This window comes from Ictidomys tridecemlineatus, chromosome 4 (assembly GCF_052094955.1).
Source record: "Ictidomys tridecemlineatus isolate mIctTri1 chromosome 4, mIctTri1.hap1, whole genome shotgun sequence".
NCBI lineage: Eukaryota > Metazoa > Chordata > Mammalia > Rodentia > Sciuridae > Ictidomys > Ictidomys tridecemlineatus.
Window position 1 is genome coordinate 61,164,397 of NC_135480.1, and position 25,790 is coordinate 61,190,186.

General features: G+C 53.8%; 1 protein-coding gene and 1 long non-coding RNA gene across 4 annotated transcripts in view; one reads left to right on the plus strand and one right to left on the minus strand.

Annotated features, from left to right (window-relative positions):
- The window catches only part of Pde2a (phosphodiesterase 2A), an 88,321-nt gene that overhangs the window by 52,792 nt on the left and 9,739 nt on the right, over positions 1-25,790 (minus strand). For 2 of the 3 annotated variants that reach the window (XM_021725064.3, XM_040284901.2), the window contains exon 2: positions 6,273-6,342. In XM_021725064.3, coding sequence (XP_021580739.2) covers positions 6,273-6,342 — 70 coding nt within the window. Of the gene's footprint in view, positions 1-6,272; positions 6,478-25,790 lie in introns of those variants that run through there. The other variant, XM_078046631.1, reaches the window with a different exon arrangement.
- Positions 6,411-21,101, plus strand: LOC144377129 (uncharacterized). Its single transcript, XR_013437787.1, has 2 exons — positions 6,411-7,409; positions 20,660-21,101. It is a non-coding gene; the product is annotated as an uncharacterized LOC144377129 (long non-coding RNA).

The window sequence follows — 25,790 nt, forward strand, 5'->3', positions numbered from 1 at the left end:
CAACTTGCAAATTTTGAAATTCCAGCATTTGTGTGAGTGATGCTGCTTCTCACTCCCTCACTTCCCCTTTCAGCCTCGCTCACTTCCCCTTGCTCTTGCTTCAGACTCCCCACCTGATTCATCCTGCCCCCACCCCAGGGCACCCATAGAGAGACGACCATGGATGGGGGAGCACAGGACCAATTCTCTCAGGGTAAGGAACAAGAAAAGCAAAATGCCTGCCCCTTGAAGCCACTAGCAGGAGGGAGAGGGCAGGGTCCTCAGAGGAGGGGCCCTGAAGGCTCCTCTGCCTAGAGCTGAACACCAAGGCCCTGGCAAGGGGTGCCACAGCAGAGGCAGCAACTTCAAGGGAGCCAGATCCAAAGTCCAGGGAAGCAGCTGAGGCTCACGATTTACATTAGGAGGGATCATGTGTTTGGCATTTTCATAAATTTACATTTCTACTCATTTTTGGAATATCCTTATACATTTTTGGATTTGAATTGTATTATTACATTTCACAGATTGTTTTAATTTTTGAGTTCTGAACACTCTTTACCTAGGGCAGATCCAAGTTCCCCAGGAGCACAGGTAAGGGCACAGAAGCTCTGAGCAGGGTCCAGAGCCAACTTAGTCTCAAAGCTTATGACCTCCTGGGAGGCCTTCAGGACACCTTTAAGCCCTTAGAGGGACGGGCCCTGGCTTCCCTCCCACACCTCTCAGAGGCTGCCCAGAGCCCACGCAGTTCTGAGGCACAAGCACTCTGTTCCCTGACCTTCCACCTCTGCAACAGCTCCCACCTGTCTCTTAGCATTCAGTGCCCTCCCTTCCCCTCCACCCCTCAGCTCCTTCCCTGACCAGGCCTCACCACCCCTTGCCTAGGCCACACCAGCCTCACCTCAGCCTCTAACCCATGGTCCAGGGAGCTCCTCACACACAGGCCTGATGGGCAGCTCCCTCCTTTCAACCCCTCCCCCAATGTCATTTCCCTCTGGGGGAAAACATCTTGCATCTTTAGCATGGGTTATAAGTCCTGCACAATTTGGTCCATGCCAGCCTCACCAGCCTCACCAGCCCTTGCCTCTTGATGCTTCACACATTCCCCTCCCCACCCTGCCCCGCCTTAGCAGTCCAAGACCCAGCTCCACCCCAGAACCGTAGAACCAAGGAACACATGCTTTCCTCAGTTTGTCTGCCACCAGCAAGCCATCACAGTGACAATCTCCTTTTCTCTTTGTCCAGAAATTTCTCCTGACTCGTCCCTTAGCTCCCAGTTTAGATTTGTCTCCTCTCTCAGAAGCACCCCAACTTACTCTTCCCTTCCTGCTCTGGGCTGAATTAGAGGCCTAGGCTCTGTCCCACTACGGCCCCCGAGTTTATCTCCATCATTGTCCTCACCACATGTGCTACCAGCATCAGCCTTCATCCCTGCTCCCACCCCAACTCATCCGTGGCACCTAGTCTGAGCTACCTGCCTGGGCTCATGACTCAGGCTTGAGGGAAGGTATAGAGGACTTTAAGGCCCGTGTCTTACTCATATTTACCCACTGTCCTTGTTGGACACCTACTAGATGCTCATTAATGTCCACCTATGAAGGTGTGGTGCAGCTTGGACCAGCAGGGCAGGGGTGCTTAGATGAGGTGAGATTCCTGAGCTGGGCTGGAGTCTTCCTAGAGGAGGCACTGGGGACATCTTCCATGGGTCAGTCCTAAGGCAGCGACTGGGGATAGGCCAGCCTTAGAGCCACCAAAGCAAGCTGAGTGAACAGAGTCTGCAATGAGGGCAATTCAGTGCCCCGGGGGCCTATACTAGCAGCACCTGGAGGACTGGCCACGTGTTCAGGGAAGGTTTCCTGGAGGAGGTGCTGCTTCTGATTCCTTTAGGGCAGGAAAGCAGATAATGAGTCAGGTTGGAGAAAGTGGTGAGTGACAGGGATGTGGAAAAGAAAGTTCTGCCTTTTCTTGTCTTTAACCCCTGGGAGATCAAGGTCAGGGAGGTGGCAGATTGATGGGCAGGAGGAGCAAAGGAGGGCTGAGGAGGAATGGAGATAGTATCAGGGCCAACACCAGGGTCAGAACCGGTATGGATGTCGGGCTGGCAGGGAGCAGCTCCCCAGCTGTGGCTGGGAAGCGTTTCCTGTCTCTTTGCCAGGGGGGTCATTAATAATAATTTACCCGCCACAGGCAGCACTGAGGCCAGCCAGAGAGCAGCATGGTGCTGGGGCCAGAGCCCAGCCAGGCAGCCAGAAGAGTTGGATAACGGTAGCAGCCCTGCCACCTCTCTGTGAGCCCTGGTCCAGTCACCTGACCTCTCTTGGTCTCTGGGAATGCTGGTAAAAAGAGGGTCTTATGAGGATGCTACCTTAAGTCTGTGCCTCAGTTTCCCTAAGTGGCAGCTGGACAATTGCCAGTTATACAGAGGACTATGGACATCTGATAACAGAAAGGAGCTCCTGGACCTTACCAAGCCCAGCTCAGAACACAGGGGTCAAAGACAGGAGACCCAGACCCAGCCTCTGAAAAGCTCTTATTCTGGCAGGAGTCAGACTGCAATGGGGTGCAAACTTAGGGCCCCAGTAGAAATGGGTACAGTTTAGGCTAGAAACAACAGAAGGGAGGAGCCAGCTGCCCAAGGCCTGAAGGGGTGGCAGTGTGGCTGCAAACAGAAGCTGGGAGCTCCATGAGGCCAACTGGGTCAACCCTGTGACCCCAGCACTGAGAACTGTGCCTGCCCGGCCTACAGCATGGCTGCATAAATGCTTTTAGGCATCTGTCAAAGGAGACATCTGTGAGGGACTTGGAAGTTGGAAAGAAATGCCTAAAAGATAATGGTGATGGTGATGATGATGATGATAACAACAACCATGATGACAATGATTCTAGTCAAAGACATTGCGATGGGACAAGGTAACTTGAAAGCTTGAGAAGGCTGGAGGCCCAGGATTAGCCACTCAGAGCCATGCAGCACTTTAGGGCTTCAAGATTCCTCCTTTTGCTAGTTGGATCAGAATCTTCTTCAGCCCCAGGCTGCATTTCCCTGCCCACCCCAACACCCCTTCAAGGCCCAGCACAAGCCCATTCCCTTCAGACAATCTTCTTGAAGGTAATGCTAACCCCTGGTCCCCAGCGCTTCTCCTGACTGACCGCGATTGTTTTTGTGCCTCCAACCTTAAGGAGTCCTAGACCTTGATGCCTTCAAATACCTGTTGGGAGGCCACCCAGAAGGTTTTCCATGGCCTCGCTGGAGGGTCTAACCTGGATCCTCTACTGACCAGGATCTCCCCCGTCAGACTCAGGGTCCCCAAAGGTGTGATCAGGACTCAAGTCTTCCTTTTCAGATAAGGGTATCTATGAGGACAGGAACTACTTCTCTTCCATTAGACCTTAGGCAGGGAGGGGACGCAATAAAAGTAGAGAGAGAGAGAGTGAAGTCTTCCTGTTTGTATTCCAGTCCAATGACCCTCCTTGGGGGTCACAGCCACACAGAAAAGGGAAGAGGGTAGGGGAGCATAGAGAAGGAGTGCTGGGAGATATAAGCCAGAAAGGGTATTGGGCCACACAACACTAAGTGTGATTTGCAGACTTGCGGGACTCCAAGCCCAGCCCAGTCTGCTTGGGCACCAAGAGGTGCTACCAGAGACACCCTGGCCTTACCATCTGTACTGGCCCCTCCCTTCTCTGTAGCATGGGGCGAGGTAGTAGTAAACACAGTGACCTTGCTGACACGTGCATCCTCTTCCCGCCCCCCTCCAAGCCTTGGCCCCAACATAAGTCAGGCTAAGAGGAAAAGAACAAAGGTTCCCGGACTGCGACATCGCCTGCCGCCTGCCTGTCCAGCAGGAAACCCAAGACAAAGGCTTTGGTCAAAGTGAGGAGGATAAAGGGCAAAGGGTAGGGGCAGCCTGGGGGAGGCACGGGGCATGGGAGGGCATCTCTAGGGACCTTATGGGAGGGAGGGAGGGAGAGACAGGATGGCAGCCAAGCCCCCCCTGTAAAGACACGTCACTCCTCAAACATTTATGAGGCACCTACTGTATTCTATACACACGCCCCAAATATAACATGCCTCGTTCCTCATACTACACACTTTCCTTACCCACTGCAGCATATTCTACAGCCCTACACACACACACACACACACACACACACACACACACACACACACACCCCTAGTCACTGGACACACCTCACATCTCACTACACACAAACAGCTCACAGGGAGAAAAGATCACAGATTCCACACCTCACGCTGAAAAGTCACACAGCTCACACACCCACACCGCATGCCACACTCACACTCCATCTCCCACCAGGCACCTCACACACCTCACACTCACCTCCCAACCATAGACACATCATCCAATTAAATTCAACGCACACACCACCCAGACACGAGGCACATGCAGACACACCCTGCATAGATAATGTGAACACATAATGTCACACATTTATGGGCACACAAAGCCCCTCAGCACAGACAATCCTGCCTGCCCACTGCCTCCTCCTACCACCTTCCTACCCCGTTCTTGGTCCACCAACCTCTTGGCTCTAGCTGCAGCCTTGCCTGTCCAGGGATGCACAAACAGCCACCACTGACACACAAACACCAATACACAGGTCCTTATGTGTTCCCCAAGCAAACCCAGATTGTACCACAGTGACTCTAAACCATCAGGTAGACACTGACACACGTGGACACACACCACCCACCTCTAGCACCTCTCTGACAAAACATCCAGGAAAACCCATCATGTCCCCACCAAGGGACAGGCAATAGCCAATAACAATACACACAATAGCCAATAACATACACAACCACACATGCAATCCCTCTGCAAGCTGCCCCACAACTCCACCCCACAATGACAGACACATAACAGACACACACCCAGCTCCCACTCCACACCCACAACACTGCCTCTCTAGCCATACACAGCTTACAACGCCAAAGACCCACAATGCCACATTCACCATAATCCCACTCATGATGACATGATCATACAGAGTACAACACACGAGTACACACCAGGCACACTAACACATGCAACCCAGCCCATGCCACACACAAACACATACACCCCAGACTCGCCCAGATGACTGTCTCCCCCATCCCAAAATCCCCAGCTGCCTCGGTCAAGACCAGCACAGCAGGGATGAGGGGGTTATAAGTTACCAATGCCAGTGCTGCCACGTGATCTCCACCCTCTTTAGATCTCTGGGCACCACCCGAGGGCAGCACACTCCATGTTTAGGTCCTTCTACCAGAGCTCACGTAGTGCCAGTCCTGAGAACATGGGGAGGGGTGCAGGTCCTGGGACAGCAGCCCTGTCCTCTGAACCTGTCCTCTCTTTATCCCAAAGCAGAGGCACACATAAGGGGGAAGAATAACCAGAGAGAGAGAGAGAGAGAGAGAGAGAGAGAGAGAAGAGAGTTCCTAGAATAAAGAGAGACCTGGAAAAACTGGAGAGACGAATAGAACCAAAAAGGTGGGCACAAAGGAGAGAAGCAGAGAGGCAGAGAGAGAGAGAGAGAGCCCAAGAGTTAGTGGGAAACCCAAGGAGAAACCAAGAGAATAAAGTAGGACCACCACACCCAGAGAGAAACAAGAGAAGGGGGATACCAGCAGGAAAAGACTAGGGGGTTTTCTATACAAGAGAGAGGGAAGGAATGTGGAGGAAGAGTTCCACAGGGGAGAAAAGCCCAGAGGGAAGGTGGTTTGGACCCTGAGGTGGAGTTTGGGCTGAGGACTAAAGTCTAGATGTTTGAGTGGGAATCTGGGGGTACAGTTGAGGCTGTGGAGTGGAGGTTCAGGTCTTGGGGTGAGGCACCAACTGAGATCTGGCCACAGGGCAGATAGGGGTTCAGGTGGTCTGTGTGTGCCAGCAGTCTGGTATACCCAGTGGAGGCTTCCGGGTTTGGGAAGGGGTCCTCCACTACTCTGGGGGTAGGTGTTGCAGACTTGAGTAGAGCGGTGTGAACTGGGGTCCCACTGTGGATTAGGAGTTTGGCGCTTGGGGTGGAGTACTGGATCCAAATAGGATTCGGAGTCTAGGGTGGCATTTAGACTGAAAGGTGGGGGTTCAAGGGCTCCTTCTGGATATGGGCTGCTGTCCTAGCACAGAAGTGGGGATCAGAACTAGGGGAGGGGTCCTCTCCCCAGGAAGGTTCAGGGGACTCAGGGGAGAGGGGACCGTGGAACTGGCCACTACACACTCGGTAGAGGACCCGGCCCTGCCAGGCTCTCCCCGGACACCCGGTTCTCGCTGTTCCCAGAATGGGGGGGGCCCCCCTACCTGCAGGTTGTCGGCGCATAGCTGCGGCGGCGGCGGCTCGTCCGGCTTGAGGAAGACCTGCTGGCCCCGCCTGAGGAATTGGACAACAGCGATGAGGATGTGGTGCAGCACCAGGACCATGCTCGCAGCAGCCCGCCCGCCCGCCGGCCCGGCCGCTGCGCTCGGTCAGCGCGTCCGCGACAGCTTCGCCGGGTCCGCGGGAGTGTCCGCCCCGGCCCCGCCCCGGCCCGCCCCCGGCCCGCCCCCAGACCGCCCCAGCCCCGCCCTCCTCCCGGCAACAGGGGACGGCACCTCTCAGCTAGCGGGATCTTCGGACCCCCCAAGACCCCTGCCGCCTCTTCCCTCCCTCATCTCGCCCCTCCCTAGACTCTTCCAGCCTATCGGCTATTAGGATCCCCTCCTGGAAGCCGGCGCTCAGCCTTCGCTCCCCTCCTTTGCCCCATCACCATTCCTTTCCCTCTCTCTCAGGGGTCGCTTCTCAGAGCTTGGTGCCCCGGCCACATCCCCTCCCCTACACTTTAGTCCTGGGCGGGGCCAGAGCTCCCCGGCCAAGAGAAACGCGGTCCCGAGTGGGAGCGGAGAAGGGAGAAGGAGGAGGGGATCGCGGACACTACAGAGCCCTGGACTTGCTCCTCTCCCTCCGACCCAGAAGGAAGAGGGAAGTCAGGGAGAATTTTAGAGGTCGCTCCAAGACGGACAAGCCCTGAAGCAGTAGCAAATCTGCGAGGGAGACACGTGCGCACAGACACACAGGCGCACCCCTCCTAAGTGCGGGGTGGGGGCACCTAGCCCCCAGGAGTGACAGGCGGGTCTGCATCGGCGTCCGGGAGCCTGGAGAGGGTGCAAGCCTCAGGGCCACGCTGTCCGCAGTTCCGCGGTGAGACCCGCGCGCCGGGAGCGTATTCCTCTGCAGAGCGGCCTCTGTGCTCAGGCGCCTGCGGCAGCCGTGACACTCCTGCGCCCCCTGGTGTTTCATCGCAGTGGCGCAACCCGGCCCCAGTTGCAGTTGGCTTGGCGGAATTGAGAGGAGGTTGGTGGGTTATAACCCATCTCAGCTCCCTGTCTGGACCAACACGGTTCCTAGCCTCCACTTTCCGTGAGAGCATCTGAGGCGGTGGGATGTGCCTGAACCGAAGGGTGAGTGTGGGTCTCGTCTGGCTTTTTGCCAGCGACTTGCTGAATGACCTTGGTCAGATCCCCTCCCCACCTTTCTGGGCTCAATTTTCCCATATCCTGCTCAGGACTGCCAGGAGGATCAAGTCCGGAATGATGAGAAGGCAGACAGAGCCCCTCGGCAGCTCTCGGCTGTAGTCTGACCTGAATCCTTTCCACTGCATTGCCGACACCTCTCTCTGTCACTTTCCCCTCCCGATCCCAGGACGGTGACTCAGGGAGCCCCCAGCCTCCCAGCGGCCCCCCACTCAGATGATTCATCTGGGCCCTTTCCCCCTGGGGAGTGATTTCCTCAACGTTGAGTCACTGAGCCCAGTCCTGGACACAGTCCAGGCACCTGGTACCAGCTTGGCAGAGTCCTGGCTGTCCCAATAGCTCAGAGGGTGACCCTCCATGACAGCATTGTCCCACCTTTCTGAGGCAGGGATCTAAATATGTTTCTTCCCCTATTGAAACACTCAGTGGCTGGCTACAACCAGCACAATAAAGCCCAAACCCTCAGCCTGACATGCCAGACTCTCCTTCCACCCTGACCCAGCTTTGCTCCCACCTTCTCATCTATACTTCTAACTCCACACAGATCAGCGACCCACTCACTCATTCTCATCTCCAGACTTTGCCCATGCCACACAATCCCCAGGCTTTTGGGCATCCTTTCAGCCTGCCTGTCATTCAGGGACAGTTTGGAGGCACACCTCCTCCAGGATACCTTCCCCATTACTACCTTAGTCATCTCTGTGGCGCTTTTTGTGTCTTTCCTGGGAATCATGTCTGGAATCTTGAAGAGAGGTGGAGAATAAGTGACATGGACCAAGCCAAAGTATTTTACTGCATCTTTAAAATAGGGCAATCTGTCCTACTTAACACTGAAGAGAATATCATACAAGCTAAGATGTGTGAAGGCCTGGCCCCCAAAAGGGCCTTCCTTCCCTTTGGAGGCCCCAGTTTCCTCCTCTGCCAAAGGGGAGGAACAATGTCAGGGCTATGGTGAAGACCAAGTCTGAGCCCCAATCCCAGTGCACAGTTAGTCTTGTCAAGTCTCAAACACGTGTCACCAGCTCAGTCCTGGGCTTTCGATAGCCTTGGTAGGATGACGGTGCCCAGGAGGTATCTGTTCTTGGTCACTGGCCAGAGCTACTTGTTTCTTAGGAGAGGCCCTATAAATCAAGACCCAACCCTGGCCTGGCACAGCTACCACTCTAAACAGGGCCTCCACATCACTCCACTGTTGAGTTATTCCTTAAATCTTACTTGAGTCTCTCATACTGCAGCTCAATGACTAGACTCCCAGATGCATGCTCTATGTCTCCCTTAACTCAGATTCTTTCTGTGTCTGTTTTTCAGATTCAAAGATCCCTCAGAGGATTTGAGTCCTAACTCTGGCATAGACTTGCTGTGTGATTCTAGGCAGGCTGCTGTATCTCTCTGGGTCCCAATTTCCCTATCTGTGACATGTTAGCATACTAGATTCAATAAACAACCATATTTATTTCTTTTAGAGCTTAGTAGGATGTGGAGTCCTTTTGTAAACATTCTCTCATGAAATCCTTGAAATTCTCCAACCAGCCCCATCCCAGTGGAAGCAACCAAAGCTCCTCCATATTGCCAGGGGAATGGCTTTGCCGAGCTCTCATAGCTAGGAAGTGACCTCTGTTCCAAGATTAGTACTCCTCTATTCCCCAATAGATCCCTGCCCCCACTCCAGCTCTACATTCTGTGATACTGTGCTGGCTTCTCACCCTGGCTCGCATTGGAATCACTTGGAAGCATTTTAAAAGGTTGTCGCCTAGAACCCTATCCCAGATACCTTTTAAATTCTCCTAGATTATTCCAATCTGCTGCCTGGTCTGAGAGTCATGGATTAGATGCATCTCATCCCTGGCTGATCTCCATTCCATGGAGACAAGCATCAGGGCTGGCCCCTGAGGGCTAAGTGCATATATCTTGGGCTTGGAAGCTTTGGCACTTATGGAGTACTTATTATATGCCTCACATTTTATTTTTCAACACTGATATAAAGCTGGGCCTATTATTAGTCATTTTACAGGAAGACTGAGGCACTAAGTCTAGAGAGACTGACTTACTTATAGTCACATAGCTAGTAACAGTGGAGCCAAAATTCAAATCCTGGCTCTCTGTTTCCAGTCTGGGCCTTATATATGCCTTGCCTCTTAAGCAAAGGCTGGTGGGAAAAAAAATGGATTTACCTAGTTCTCTTTAGGATCCCAACAATGCAGTGGTTGAGAATCCTATGTCCCCAGTCCCGGGACCTTCGCTCCTCTCTAACCTTAGGGGCCACTTGGAGCAGCACAGCTACCCCAGACTGGTATTTCAGGAAAAAATGACTCATTTGAGTCCTAGGCCCCCTTGATCTCAGGCCTCTTCCAGAAATCAGCCCCGCTTTGTTTCTAATAGTAACAACATTAATCATAATCCCACAAGTGGGCCCTGACCTTACAGAGCATCTCTTTAGGAGGCACTTCTTCAACTCTAAGTTATAAATAAGAAAATGAGGCTCTGAGAAGTAGAGACTCTTGCCCAAGCTCACCCAGCTGGTCAGTATAGAAACCTGTACCAGGTTACTGCCTCCACACCCAGTACTCTTGACACTTAGAATGAACCTCTGGTGTGCAGCTGAAGCCCTCTAAGGCAGAGTGGCTCTGGCCACATATACCCATTGCTCACACCTGCAGTAGTTCCCCATGATCTCCAACATCCAACCCCTCAGCACAGCACACAAGGCTCATCCCTGAGTGAGCTTCTCCTACCCCTTTGTACCATCGGCCATGCCTGACTCCTATAAGCTGTACCTTGCTTATTTATTTTAATTTTTTGGGGGGTACTAGGGCTTGAACCTAGGGGCACTTAGTCACTGAGCCATATCCCCCCCCTTTTTTTTAGTTGTAGATGGACACAACATCTTTATTTATTTATTTTTATGTGGTGATGAGGATCCAACCCAAGCCCTCACATGTGTTGGGTAAGTGCTCTCCCACTGAGCTACAACCCCAGCAGCTCCAGCCCTTTTTCATATTTTATTTAGAGTCAGGGTCTCACTGAGTTGCTCAAGTCCTCGCTAAGTTGCTGAGGTTGGCTTTGAATTGGCGATCCTCCTGCCTCAGCCTCCCAAGCTTCTGGGATTACAGGTGTGCACAACCGTGCCTGGCCTTACCTCCTTGCTTTTGCTCAACTTATTCCCCTCCCATGTTGAATGCCCTTCCAAGGGCATATCTGCCTGTCAACATCAAGCATTTGTTCATCCATTCATGCTACAAGTATTTTTGAGAATGTACTCCCTACCAGGTACTGAGGATAAAGAACTTAAAAGTCAGATCTTCTGAGACACAAGAGGAAAACTCTGATCCAATGAGAAGTAGAACCACCTAGATCTTTCCAATAGACACCATCCTCTCCCTTCCTTACTCATCTCCAGCCCTCCCCAAGGTCAGGAACTGTCTCCAATCCTTCCTTGCATCCCTCCACAGTCCTTCCCCAGGCTGGGAACTTAACTGTAGCGTTAAGTAAAAGATAGTTTCTATCTCAGCATCTCTCCATCTTTCATGATGGGCATGACAGACCCTCAGTAGAATCCAAATCTAACCCCAGTCCCCATGATCTTGCATCTTGCTTCTGCGAGTCTGTCTTGTGCCTTATGTGCACCTATCCTACTGATGACCACGTTCAAACCCAAGAAGCCCAGGTTCAAATCCAAGACTTTCCTGGGTGACCTCAGGCAAGGCTCAGGTCCCCTCTAACCTCACACTTCTCTGCAGCTGTGAAGTTGGCCTGGTTCTTGTGGAGGGCCCAGGCAGCTGAGGTGGAGGGAGGCAGGATCCAGGCACACCAGGCCAAGGACTATGAGAAAGGACCAGATTTCAATATGGGAGGCTCCTCAGGAGCTGGTCTGTGGCTCCATCTCTCCATGACCTGGGTTGGAGCCCATGAACTAAAAGAGGGGCCCTTTGTTCTCTTTGGGGGTTCTGTACAGTAACTGTCCTGAGGCTTCCTGGAAGGAAGCTGGCATTTCTGCAGCTTCTGCCTACAGATCCTGTCCTCAACACTTTAGCCCTGGTGTGGGCATGGGGGTGCACCTGGGCAGGGCCAACCACCCTTTGAGAGCTGTGTGTGTGTGCTCAGGTGTGTAAGGTTCTGCACCCAGGTCTGTGAGCTTAAGTAGGAAAGTGGGAGAGGGTGTGAGCACAGTGAGTAAGTTTGTATCTTTGTGAGGGTGAGTGATACTTCCTTTATTTACTCGCACTTAATGTGTGAGCCCAGTCACACATGTGTGTCTACAGGAGTGTGTACATGTGTGTGCAGTTGTGTATGTACAAGTCTCCAGTATGTTGTGTGCATGCACTATGTGTGAATATGTACACGTTTGTATTCTAGTTCACAGCTGACAGAGGTACTGCCCGTGGCCACTGGCATTGTGTCCACTGGCTGTGGCTGCAGTTGGAGGAGTGGAGACAGAGAGAGGAGGTACTGGGGACAGTATGGGTTTCGGCTCTGGGTGGGCAGGGCCTCTCCTAGAGCGCTGTCATCAGCTCTGAGTCAGGAAGAGCACAGGCTGGGTGACCTGAGGCCCAGGGATGAGGGCACATGGGGTGGGTCAGCCACACATCTCATCATTTCCATGTTTTTGCATCTACATTTACCTTGTTTGCAGCAGATGGCCAGTTCTGTGGCCCTTCAAGGGGGGGGAAACCATCAGATTCTAGTCTAGGACTAGTCCAGGACCTGTAGAACTAGTACAGGACTGAGGTCTGGGGACTAGACCTCGGCACACCTTAGGCCTCGCTATCTGCTCCCATCATCCACAAACCCCAAGATCCTTTCTCTACACAAGGCTGGACCCCACACACCACACACACACCCCTACACGCCATCAGAGCCTTTCCACAGACATGCACACACAACGCTCCTGACCACCCCCACACCCAGGCCCTCTGGCTCTGACACACAGAGGCACAGGCGGGCCTCCCTCTCAATGTACCCCCTGCTGGAGTCACCTGTTCTATGCCCAGTGCTACCTCCTTTACACCAACATGGCTCCCCCTGCCCAAGGGGCACAGTGGGAACCTTGGTCCCAACCTGGAAGCTGTTCTAGAACCTTAAGCCTAGGCCAGGCCTCCCCTCCCGCTGTCCACACTGCCTGAGGGCCACACTCCCCACCCCTCCAGCATTCCTCCCGCTGGAGATGTTGAACCTCCCATGATGCTGTCAACTCAAGGGACAGGACTTTTTCCCTATTTTTCTCACTGTCCCCAGCTTCTAGAAGTCCTCACCTAGAAGAATTACTCAAAAACCATATCAGGAATCATGGTAGAACCTTCCTGCAAGCCTGGTTTAACTCCCATTTTGTGGGACTTACCCAACTCTATTGGTCCCTCTCCCGCCCGGCCCTGTGTGCCTCCTCCATCAGGCTGGGGCTCCTCTAGCCAGAGGCTGGGTCTGATTCAGCTCCATGTGCTCATGCCCAGCATGCAGCTGGGCACAGACAGCAAGAAGGGGACAGACCTGGGAGTAGGGCCGAGTACTCAGCAAAGCCCAGGGTGTAACAACCCCTCTATGAGGTTCAGGGATGTCTGGAAGGTGGGGCCGCCTAGGACAGCCACATCTCACTGTCTGAAAGAAGAGGCCTCCAGACTTCCTTCTCTCTCCCATCTGAACCCCTTTCAGAAGTCACTCGGACTGGCCATCCAGCTCCTGCTTGCATACTTCCTGGGACAGGAAGCTCACCCTCTTCCCAGACAGCTCTGTCCCCTATGGGATGGCTGTGCCTGACTCCTCTCCTGGCACCATCCTGTCAACCCTTAATCTCCTGAAACATGCACCCCCATGGGGAGCTGGAAGGGAGTCAGTCCAGCAGAAGGAGAGGCAGATCCCAGGGTTCAGAACAACTTAGCAACATTTCCAACCTTGGGTAGATATGGGAAGGAGGAGCCCAGCCCAGCTCAGATAAAAGTTTACTACTTCCTGCCCCATTTCCTTCCCTCCTTCTGGCTCCCGCTGCCCTTCAGTCTGTAGGACTAGGAGGGGCAGCTCTGGCTCCCCTCAAGGAGTACCACAGGAAATGCTTCCTCCTGAGCCCTAGCTGGCAGGCTGGGTGGGTGAACAGGGCAGGCTGGTCCTTGGCCAAGATCCCTACCCATCAAGCTACCCAGTTCCCACTCACTACCACCAGCTATCCCTGGGCTGGCTGTGCTTCAGAAGTACCCAGGCTGCAATCAGACACCAACTCTAGTGCCCCTCAATATACACACACCCAGGGCTGTTTAGAGCTGAGCCCATCAGAGATACTGAGGGGAGAAAATCTAAGCTATGGGAACCGATGGCCCCATGCTCTGAAAACTCCCTGCCATCTCAGAAACCATCATACAGGGAGGTCCCAGTCTGTGCCCAAGGCTGCAAGAACTCTCAGAGCCTCATGTTCTAAAAAGAAAAAGATCACTTTCTATTATAATGTCCTGTTATTCAGAGTCTGTGCTTCTTACACTGTATGAATTTGAAGCTGGGGTCCTTACAGTGCAGGAGCCCAAGATCCCATCGTCCTATTACCCTAACCACCCAGGATGTCCTGACTCCGGGACTCCAGCACCTTGGTCTCCATGTCCCTCTGAACCAGGGGTCTGTGGGCTTGAGCCTCTGTGAAGACCAGGGAAGGGGCAGGTCCCAGGAAGCCCTGCACATGCCCACCGTGGGGACCCCTGAGAGCAGGGGTTGGGGAAGTCAGGAAACGCCATGGGCAGCCCTGGAGTGTGGGGACAGGAAGGGACAGGGCCAGCCCCACCATCCTGAAGCTGTGTACTTCTCAACAAGCAGCCCCCAGAGCCCCCACTTACTCATTTCTGAACCAGGAATCAACTGTCTTTCCTCAGAAGGTGGTTATGAAGAATAAATGGGGGGAGGCCCATAGCACTTAGCACAGAACCAGGCACCCACAGCTCAGGAAAATATAGAGCTAGCCATATTCCTTCCCCAGCTGGTCAGAGTCCCCGGCAGTGCCAGGGCTCATGTTTTGGGCATAAAGATGTTTGACCCCTAGGTGACATAGGCCTGCTGGCCCCCTTGCTTCCAACAAGCCCACCTGCTCCTCTTTCCCCTCCCCCAGGTCCCTGCAGTCTTTATTTTACAAGACAAGCCTGATGGAGAGAGGGTCAGGATCAGGGAAGCCTCTTACTTCCGAGTCTCGGTTTCCTCAACTGTACCATGACAGTTTGAGGTCTTCCATGGACTGCTCATTTTCCTAGGATTCTGGCTATGTGGTCATAGTGACCTCTGTGGGCTGGCCTGGAAGGGAGGAAGAACCAGTAGAGGCCACTGTCCTGGGCTATGACAAGGTAGAGGCAAGGAGCAGTATAGGAATAGGCTAGGGCACCCCAATATGGTTCCCAACCCCAAGAACAAAATGCTACAAGAAATTTCTTTTTGCATTAGGACTTGAGCCCAGGGGAACTATACCCCTGAACTACATCCCCAGTCCTTTTTATTTTATTTCATATTACATCGTCTTGCCAAGTTGCCCAGGCTGAACTTAAGCTAGTGATCCTGCTGTCTCAGTCTCCTGAGAAACTGGGATTACAGGTGTGCACCAATGCACTAGCGGCTAGAGGAGAATTTGAACCAACCCATCCCTTTGAAATAGCAAGAACACACCCCTCAGGAGACCAGGATCATGTTCTTCTTCCTCCATGAGCCCCTCAGCTGGGCTTCTCTGGCAGAACCATTTCCAGATATGGCTCCTGGTCCTCCCCTACACACCCCTATGGGTGTGAGATGCACTTTAGCACCCCCACCCTCGATTATTCCAATCCCTTGGCTGGAGAGACCTGCCCCCTCCGTGCCAATGAAACACCCTTACAGGGTAAGGGAGGGGCATAACCATTCGTGACCACTTTCTAAGCAAAGACCCTCCTGATCTATTCTCTCATTTACTCTCCATGATCTTAGGCCCACTTTTCAGTTGACAAAACTGAGGCTCCAGGACTGAGGTCATTTGTCTAAAGTCACACAATTAGAAATGGCAGAACAGCAATCTGGGCGTGGCCCCTCCAGGCTCCCAAGCTGGCTCTCTTGCAGCAGACTGACTCCAGGGAGAAGAGTCCAGGGCCTCCCTCCTGGTTGCCTGCTTGGCTTTGGGGCCACACCAGAGCAGCTCCTCCCATCCCAGCAGTCCCCATGCTCCAGAAGGCAGAGGCCAAGGTCCCCTCTTCTCTTTCCTTCCCAAGCCAGAGGCAGCCTGGAGCCCAGCCACACTTCCTGATTGATCCAAAGTCACTTGATAGGCAAAGGCTCCTGTGGTGGGACTAGGAGATGTGGCATTCCGTTTCTAAGCACCCGTCGCTATGGAAGCCAGGTGCTGCCAGCCCAGGGCCTAGCAACAAGGGAAGCAAGAGGCATGGTGTGGGGCAGAGGGCTTTGTCGGGGGCTTCCCAAGCAGCCAGCAGGAAGGAGGAGGGTGACTATGTGCGCTGTCTGGGGTGGAGGGCTGGACCTGAGGCCCTGCAATTGCAAGGGGAAGAAGGTGAAGACCAGACAGGACCGGAGAGAGGAGACCCAGACATAAGGGCAGAGAAACATGCAGGGCCAGACAAAGGGAGTCTGGGACTATAAACGGAGAGGTGCAGGAAGGTGGAAGCCGATAGAGCTGGCCAGTCACAGAGAGCCAGAGACAAGTGGCTGAGAAGGACCAACTCCCAGAGAGGGCCCCGTCCATCCCCAAGGAGTGGGGAGGGTGTGCCAGAGAGTCCGGGAGAGTCGAAGGGGAGTGACAGAGATGGACAGACTTGTGACAGAAAGAAATGAGCCTGAGGGGGCGGCAATAGAGAGGCAGCGATAAAGGAGAAGAGAAGTAGGAAGGGAGAAGGGCAGGCGGGTCACTGTGAACTGGGAGCAGAGCTGACAGTGGCAGGGGCAAAATGGCAGAAATATGAGGACAAGGACACTGAGGCCACTGGATTCCTGAGCTGGCCCCTGTCCTGGCCTTGCCTCCTTGATCTGCCCACTGTGCCCCATAACCCAGGATCCTCCCCCAGGACACAGACTCATCTAGACACAAACATTCGGGAGAGGGGGCCCATGTCTCTGGCCCAAATTTGTAGAGTGAGGCAGTATCTAAAGCAGCCTGTGGGAAGTCAGGCTTTGAGAATGTCAGCCCAGAGCTCCTCCCCAGTCCCACCTGGAGTCAGCCCACTTCTTAGCTGCCCATGGAATGAAGTGCAGAAAGGCTCGTTTGCCCCCCAGCAGGTGGATGAGATGGCAGAGGGTAAGGTGGGATCCCCTGGTGAGGGCCAGAACCCAGCCCTAGGTTTCACTTCTCCCTCTACAACAGGCCCCGTGTGGGGACACGGAGGCCCCGAGGATGAAGCAGGCAGCCCGGGTGGGGGGGGAGATGACCCAGCTGCTCATCTCAGGGATGTGGCTTGGGAAGGCCAGCGCTGGGGAAGCCAGGGCAGCCTGGCCCCTGGGGACCAGAGAAGTGGCAGGCACTTGACAGGCAAGATCTCATTTAATGCTCAGCACACCTGGGGTACAGACGAGAAAACAAGGGCCCTGGAGAGAACTGATTTGCCCTAACTATCCCCACCAGCCAGCAGGCGCTGAGCCAGGATGGAAAGCCAGGTCTCTTGAGGCCAGTGCAAGCTGAAGGGCCCTGTGGAGACCAGGGTGGGGTGGCTGGGGGGGGCGGGGGACCCAGGTCTTCAGGGGACTCTCTCAGGAAGGATGGTAACGTGGGGGTAACCAGGGTTGGGGGGTCTTAAACCCTGTTCTGGCCACCACTCCTCTTAGCATTAGACACCTCATCTCCCCATGTCAGAACGGGTGACAGCATTTAGCTAGACTCAGATGCTAATCTCAATCTTCCCCACCCAGCCGCCACCCACCTCTCTGTGCTAACCCTTTAACACTGTCTTGGACCCCAATAGCAGACTCTAGGAACTCAGTGACCTCAGAAGTGTCCCCCCACCCCCGTCAGCTTCCGTCTCTCCGTATTTCTCAGGGAGGATTGAGAAGACTAATTAAATACCTACTATGTGGCCCATGGCATGACGCACTTTACATTTATTATCTCATTAAATAGTCCATGGAGGTCTTTAAGGGCCATGCGCTGACCCCATCTCTCTGCACCATCCCTAACTGTCACCACCATAGGTGGCTCCTATGGTACCCACCTGATATCTGCCTCTGGGGTAGAGAGGGATGGATAGCAGTGTGCAGTGGGTACCCAGGATCAGGGACTTTGGTTTTCCAAGTCTGGCGTGCTCATGCGGGCACTAGAGAAGCAGGGGCAGGATGTGGGGCTGGCAGGGGAAGGCAGGGTGGGACATGGGCCTGTAGGGGAAGGCGGGTGCTGCGCACCAGCTTCGCCCCACATGCTGTCCGCTGGGTCTGGGCCACAGCCCAGAAAATCGACTGGCGGTGCAGCACTCCCCTGGGCCCCAGTTCCTGGAAGGCTGCACTGAAGGGATGATCGACCTGCCACCCCACTTCCCCTTCCCAGTGCCTGGAGGCTGCCTCTTCCATGCAGCCCCCCACCTGTCCAGTGTCACATCAGGGTGAGAGTCTGGGGCAGCCTGGGAATGATGTCCAGTGTCCCCTCATTCTCTCTACAGCCCAGCATTCTCTTCCCTTCTCAGGGACCTGGCCAGGTGGAGGGTGGTGCTAGGGCCAGCATGGGAGCTCGTGTTCGTGCACACAGACGTGTGCAACGTGCCCCTATGCAGACATACAAACGTGTGCGCATTCGCGGGCCTGTCAGTGGAGCATGCGTTGTGAATGCAGTGTGTGAGCCACCCAGGTTCGGGTTTGAATCCCAGCCCCTTCATTTCCCGTACGTGTGTGCTGTGCAAGTCACTTAACCTCTCTGAATATCAGTTTCTTTAGCTGTGCAGTGGGGTTATCAATACCACCCAGATAATAGGATGAGAGGATCATACACACAGAGCTCTGACACAAGGTTTGACATAAAATTTCTTGATACACAGAAGCTTTTATTAGTGTTATTGAGCCCACATGTGGGTGAGTGTGCATGTATAGGTGTGCTTGGGAGGTCCCAGAGGGATCTGGCACTCCAGAAAGAGGGTACAGGTTGTTCCCTAATCATTGGGTCCCCTACAGCAGGGCTACAGCTGAATTCTCAACCTCAGAGTAGAACTAGCTGTGGCCCCTCCCCACCCACACCCCAAAATCACCTGTGCTGAGTGAGCCCATAGGGGAGATGGATGTCTTGGTGGCCACCAGGCAGAACTGGTGATTAGGAGGCTAACAGCCCAGCATCCGGAGAGGAGCAGGAGGGAGGCCAGGCTGCAGGGCCATCCATCAAGGCTGGCGGGCCCAGCAAGGCTGAGCAGCAGGGTGGGGGAGGGGTGGGGAAAGAGCTGCTGGATGAACGGATATGTAGACAAGGGCCAGGCAGCCAGGGCCGGCCCAGTCACTGACCCCTGGTGATCCTAATGAGTCACTGTTACTTTGGACCTCAGTTCCATCATCAGGACAATGGGGCTAACGGATTCTTTCTTCCCAGGTAAGCCTCTGCACAGAGGGTCCAATGTTAGGCTCTGGGGCCAGGAAGAGCCCTGAGGAGAGCCTGAGGGGCTCTGGGACACCCCTGCCTCCCACAAGTGACCAACTCAGGCTGCTGTCTCTGGGAGTGGGAGGAAGAGGGCATGTAGCATGGGCTCTGGGCTGGGAGCCCCCCAGCTTAATTGGAATCAATTTCTGACCCTAATTCCTTTCTGATCTCAGCCACGTCCCTGACTTCCAGATGTTTCCTGGATGCCCCCCCCCACCACCACCACCACCACACATACCCAGGCCAGCATGTCTGACACAAGCGGGAAGGGCCTCCACATAGCCTGGCCTATGCAGATTTCACTCAAACTGAGAGCAAAGTCACCCATGGCTGTCCCCAGCTTGTGGACGCAGTGGTTGCTTGGGGGAAATTCTGGCTAGCATGTCTGGGCCAAGAGATCCTAGTTGGGGCCCAGCAGGACCTGAGCAGAGCCTGTATAGTCTCAGGTGTCTCTAGGGACTTAAATGAGCTTGAGCATGTCACTTTACCTCTCTGGACCTCAGTTTTCCTATCTCTAAAGTGAACCCTCTCATTTAAAAATCAAACAAGCAACCACAGAAATATTCAGGGCCCCTCTGCCTGTGGGACAATCTGCAAGCTCCTTGTGGCATTCACTTCTCCCAATCCATTGCAGATCTCGGCTACCCTGGGGCTGCTCTGAACTGCCGTTGCTCCCTATTCCACGGCAGTTTCACCTCTAGACCTCGCCACCTCTCCTCTCTCGGAGAACCTCCTCCTCTCTCGGCAGAGCCCCTGGCAGAGCTAAGCCAGGCCTCTGCAGGGTCCCTGGTGCTTCCCACAACCTTCCCTGAGGCCTAAGCTAGAATGTGGCTGCCCCACCTCACTCACCTCCCCAGGGTGAGGTGGAGCTGGGCCTGATTCCCCAGGTGGAGGGAAGGGCAGGAAGCCCCAGGCCTCAAACAAGAATAGGGTTTCTTCTAAAGTGGAAGGAAGGGAAAGGAGGAAGGGAGGGAGGGATGAAAGAAGGAAGGAAGGAGGCAAGGAAATGACCCTCTCTAACATCCCTTTGGATCTCACAATCTGCACTGACTCTTGTCCGCTTTAGAAGGGGCCCTCTGCCCTGGCCATATGCTCCCTCCATCCCCCTCGCCTATTACCCCTTTGGCCCCAGCCTGTCACACACACCATGACAAAGGCCCAGAGCCAAAGGGGTCTCTGGCCTCTGCCTCCCACGCCCAATGGAGACTAAGAGCACCACACCGTCGTCATAGCAATGCTGGATGCTGTCATCACTAATTCATCGCCTGAGCCCTGGGAGGCCAGCAAGGTGTGAGGAGAGTTGGTCAGAGCTGATCAGAATGGCTGTGGGGGACAGAAGTCTTGAGGCCTTGGGAAGGGACTGCATGCCCCCCTCACCCTCCCAAAGCCCCAGTGAGGAGGAAGAGCACAGGCTCTTCCCCACTCTTTCCCGGGGACCTATCTGCATCCAGCTCAGTCCAGCTGCAGGGATCATTGAGAGCCGTGATGAACCCCTGCCCCCCAGCCTCTGTGAGTGAGTGCCCAGTCCCAGAGTTTTCAAATTGGACAGGGAAATATTCCTCCTTGTGTCACAGGGTGTGTGAGGAGGGATGGAGGGAAGGGGAAGGAATCCAGCTCATATGTTGTACCCTGATATATGCAGGCATACACCGGGCATCGCTGTGCATTATGGAACCAGACTCAGTGCCCATCAATGGATGAATGGATAAAGAAAATGTGGTCTATACACACAGTGGAGTTGTATTCAGACACTAAGAAGAATGAAATTATATCATCTGCAGAAAAATGGATGGAACTTGAGAACACGATGTTAAGGAAAATAAGTCAAATTCAGAAGGTCATGTGTCTTCTCTCCTATGTGGAAACTAGAGAGAAAATAAGGGCATTAGGTGTGTGGGGCGGTGAAAATAAAAGACCAAATTGAGTAGAGGACCAGGGAAGGGAGGAGGGAAGAGAAAGGGGAGGTACTGAGGAATGAAATTGACCAAATTATACTATCCTATCATGTGCATGTATGAATATGTACCAAAAAATCCACTATTATAATGCACCAATAAAAATAAAAAAATTAAAACTTAAAAAAAGTAATTCACTTAATCATTACAAAACACCAACAGGATCAAAATTATTGCCCCATCTTATAAAGACTTGGATGTTCCATCTGTCTACAAATCCTCCTCACAGCCAATCCTACACCCTCCTCCAGGAAGCCTCTGAGGATGCCCCACCCACACTTATTCCCACATCCTCTGAACCCTCAGGGATGGTGGGTGAGGGTCCTGGTTTCCCCCCACACACTGGGTTGGTGGCTCCTCTTTCTCCCACCCTGGGATGTGGAAGTCGCAACAAGCAGATCTTCCCATCCCAGCTACTCCCGCACAGCACCGCATCAACTCCCTTGGGAGCTGTCCTTGGTCCTGAACACCAACACCACCGCCACCACCACCAGAAGTTGGGTTTATTTTCCATTGGAAACCAGCGAGTCCTCAGCCTGGAGGAGAAATGTCAGACTCCCACTGGTGACCTCCATCCCTCACACACACACACACACACACACACAGCCTATTCCCTTCACTCACAAAATCCCAACAAATGGAACCTACGTGGAGCAGGAGAATGGGAATAAAACTAACCACAGGGCATTTATTGAGCACCTACTATGTACAGTCCTATGAATAAAGGTAAGGAGACAGTAGTGTACAAAAAGGCCCAACCCTGCCTTTGTAGAATTCTGGGTCTAGCAGCGTCAGCACTGGGGTCTGCTTTACACCTACCAACCTCTCAATCCTTACAAGGTGTACACAGGAGGACACCATTGTGCCCATTTTCTAGTGGTAGAAATGGAAAGCCCTGGGGTGACAAAGGGGTCTGCTCAAAGCCACACAGCTAGTAACGATAAAGGCAGGATTCAAACCCAGAGGTTCTAAGTCTTCTTCTTGACCTATTCCTGGGACCTAGTCCCTGCCCTCCAAGGGTTTATAATCTAGTGTCCCTGCCCTAGTTCTTCAATGAACACTTTCCTTGAGTCTGATCTAGATCCCTCTTGCTGCTGCTGTGACGTGGTCTCTCTTAGTTAAGTCCTCAGTGGGGCTGAGGATCAGCCTCCATCTCCTGGCAGACACCTGGGGTGCTTCCGTGAGTTCCCAGCCCCTTCTCCACCCCCACCTTGCACAGAGCCTCCCCCCACAGGAGGGAGTGAGGTGTGCGCTCTAAAAATACCTTAATCCCTCCCTGCTCGCGCTCTAATTAAGCTGAGTGAGTCACTACTTTAAGTAATTTATTGCTAGTTACATAATTGCTTTAATATTTGGTTCTAGAACTGGGGAACAAAAGGGCCCCCCTTCTTTTCAGGGAATTGTTAATCCACAGAGTGGGGCTTATGGTCCCTGGGTTGGGGGAGAGGAATGCCATCATCTCCGTCAGCCTCTCTCCAATCTGGACCAACATGAGACCATTTCCACCAGGGCCACGGGGCATACCTGGCCCAAGGAGGGGCAGGTTTGTGGAAGCACCCACTCTACTCCCTGTCACCCACCCTGTATTTCTGAAGCCACCACCTCCAGGTGTGTCAACCTCACATTCAGGGCCTGCTGTCAAGAGCCATGGCCTGAGCATCCCTTCCCTGCCTGGCCTCTTTGTCTCGGAACCAAGGCCCAGAGAGGGTGAGCCGTTCCTTGGCATATCCCAGCCTGCCAGAGGCAGCTCCGCTCTGTGTGCCTGGGTTTCAGCTCCAGGATGACCCAGCACCCCCCTCAGCTCTGTAAGAATTTAACGTCCCCATCCTGACACTCACAGGAGATTAACCACAAAGGCACAAGGGGAACATTTGGAAATGGCAAAAATTCTTAATTGTAGTGGTGGTTACATGACTGCATATATTTATTAAAACTCATTAGACTCTTTAAATGGGTGATTTTACTATATGCAAGATATGCCTCATTAAAACAAAAAAAATAAACTTAAAAAGAGAAGCCCCCACCTTCTGGACCCCGCAGGCAGCCTTGCTGGGGAGAACTGCTAGCCACTGAGGGGCAGAGCTGCAGCCACTGGTGCACACAGTGGGTGCTCATGCACAAATGTTTGTTTCACTCGGTGCCAATTAGAAGAGTCACTGGGCGCCTCCCAGGTGCACCTGCACATCCTCGAGCTCATTAGCTCTCTCCCTGTTCGCTGGCAGCCCAGAGAAGGAGCCCAAGTGCATCCCAGGTACATTACACACTTTGTCTCATTGAATCCTTGAAGCAGCCCTAATGAGGTGGGCTCTGTGTTCATCTCCCTTCTACAGAGGAGGGAACAAAGATGGCAGAATTTACATGACTCCTGCAGCTAAGATGTGTCGGAGCAGAGAGACAGTCCCCAAGGCCTGCACTCACTCACCCCCCACCAACTTTCTTTATGGTACTAAACAGCATGGGTTAGGAGGCCATGTGCGAGGCACCTCTGGCCCCAGGTCCTGACTGGTGAGGATTTCACTGGGCTTAGCAAGTAGGGGTGGGACACACCCAGGTAAGTGGGCCTGGCTTTGGAGGGAGGGATCTGGGTCAGGCAGCAAGCCTGAAAGAGACAAAAAATTCAGGCAAAGCCAGAGAAAAAGAGGCAGAGGGCGTCTGTCCTCTGTCCTGTGCCAGCTGTGGCCCTCTCAGGCCCTGCACAGCAGGGGCTCCCTGCTGCTGTTCTTGACTCACTCCTCCAAAATTGGTCTCTGTCCAGTTTCTTGGCACTAATGGCCACTCACACCCACAGTCACCACCTCCCTGGGAGCAGGCAAAAGAAATCCTTCATCCCCAAATTTGACAAAGACTGGTTGGAAAAGTCGATGTTGGGGGTGGGTAGGGAAGAACGCTGAGGCTGGGGAGTGTGGAAAGGCCCTACCCAGACTCAGGGAAGCGTCCCTGAAAGAAAGGACACCAGGATCTGAGGAAGCACAGGCAGCACTGTCCGGCTAACACCTAGGCTGAGGGTGAAGGCACTACTAGTGCACCACGCATGTGCTGAATGGCGCCTGTGCTGCACCTCTGGGTTTGTATCCTTGTGGTCATTCTATTTCTCTTATTTCCAGGTCAATTTCTGGATTCATCCTGTGCCTGTTGCTCTGGGCACACCGATTGAGGTCTGTGTGGTGCGTGTGGAGGCCCCCCACGCCCCTGTGCTGGGGTCTGCTTCTCGTGTGGGGCGTTCTGCATCTGTCGAGTTTGTTGCCTTCGATGTTCGTGTCAGTGTCGGCGTTCTCTGCCTGGACTCGTCTGAGTCTGTGTGTTGGATGCTTTTGGTTAGGACACTTGGTCCTCCAGCTCAGGCAGCTGGGGAGGGAGGAGCATCCTGGGCCAGGGGAGCTGGGGCTGGGATCCAGTTGCCCACAATAGCACCTAATGATCACTGAGTGCATGGTGGGGCAGGAGGCTGCCCGGGAGGTGCTAATTATCACTGATAATGAGTCAGGGCTCAAGGCCCAGTGGAGGCTGAAAGTGGGTCCCGACCAGCACACAGCGCACGGATGAGCTGTCTGGGCCAAAGTCCCTAACCCACTCAGCCCCGTGAGGGGGCCGCCTTCACTGACTCATCTCCCAGGGAGGCCCAAAGTTGGGGCTCCAGACAGCACCAGGGATGGCGGTCCAGGACAGAGTCCAGGAGGAGGGTCTTCCAGGGAAGGACCTGTTCTAGACTTGGCAATGGAAGGGTCATGCGCATGATCAAGAGATGAGGCAGCAGTGCCCCGGCTTTGCTCTCAGGTCCTGGGTCTGAGGGTTGGGCTTAGGTGTGCCATGGACTGGTGCTTCTAAGACTGGAAGCTTCATGCAGCTTGAGACAGGGAGGGATGTCCCCAGGGGAGGGTCTAGAGATGCCACGCACTCCTTCATTGGAGGGCAGACACATGAGTTGAGGGTGGGGACTGTCATTCCTCCTCTGGCCTGTCTATGCCACCCACATGTCCTCAGCTCCTGGAGTAGACTTACTGATGCTTGACTGGGTCTCCACACCACCTCCACATTGGCCTCTCTAATTCACCAAAGCCCTGAACTAACCACGCCTGACCCTGCTTAAGCCCTCCTCTGCTCTTCCAGGCGAGCCGGGCCTTCCTCTCCACCACTGGGCCCTCCTCCAGCCCAGGAGCCCTGCACCTGCCCCCCTGGCCCGCTCACTGTTCTGTACCCTTTTGCTTATGTGGGGCTTTCCCTCTGTATTACTCCTCCTCTTCTCCACCAAAAAAGCTCCCATTCATTCCTGCAGGCTAAGATCCAGCATTGCCTCCCGAAGAGGTGTCCTCAGGAACCACCCGGCCCTCACCCCACAAGTTGATTGGCTGTGTGCCTCTCTAACAAAGAGGAGAGCCAGCAGTGTCTGGTCCATTTCCATGGCCAGAGGGACATGTACAGGGCCAGGACCATCAGGGCAGCATCAGGATGGGTGGGTTGAATGAGCAGGTGGCATGGTGGGGGTCCAGAGCACTTTGAATGAATCCTGATAATGACATTCTTCAGTATCATTATGCTGCACAGACAGGGAGCGGGATGGTTGTGTCAGGAAGCAGCTTCCAGCTCGACGAGGACAACTGGGTTCACATGGGAGCACTCAAGAAGCACTGGGGCAGAGCCAGGTGTGGTAATCCCAGGTACTCAGGAGGCTGAGGCAGGAGGATCACAAGTTCAGCAACTTAGCAACTAAGCCTCAGCAACTTAGCAAGGCCCTAAGCAACTCAGCAAGACCCTGTCTCAAAATACAACAATTAAAAAGGGCTGAGTATATGGATCAGTGATTAAGCACCAATGGGTTCA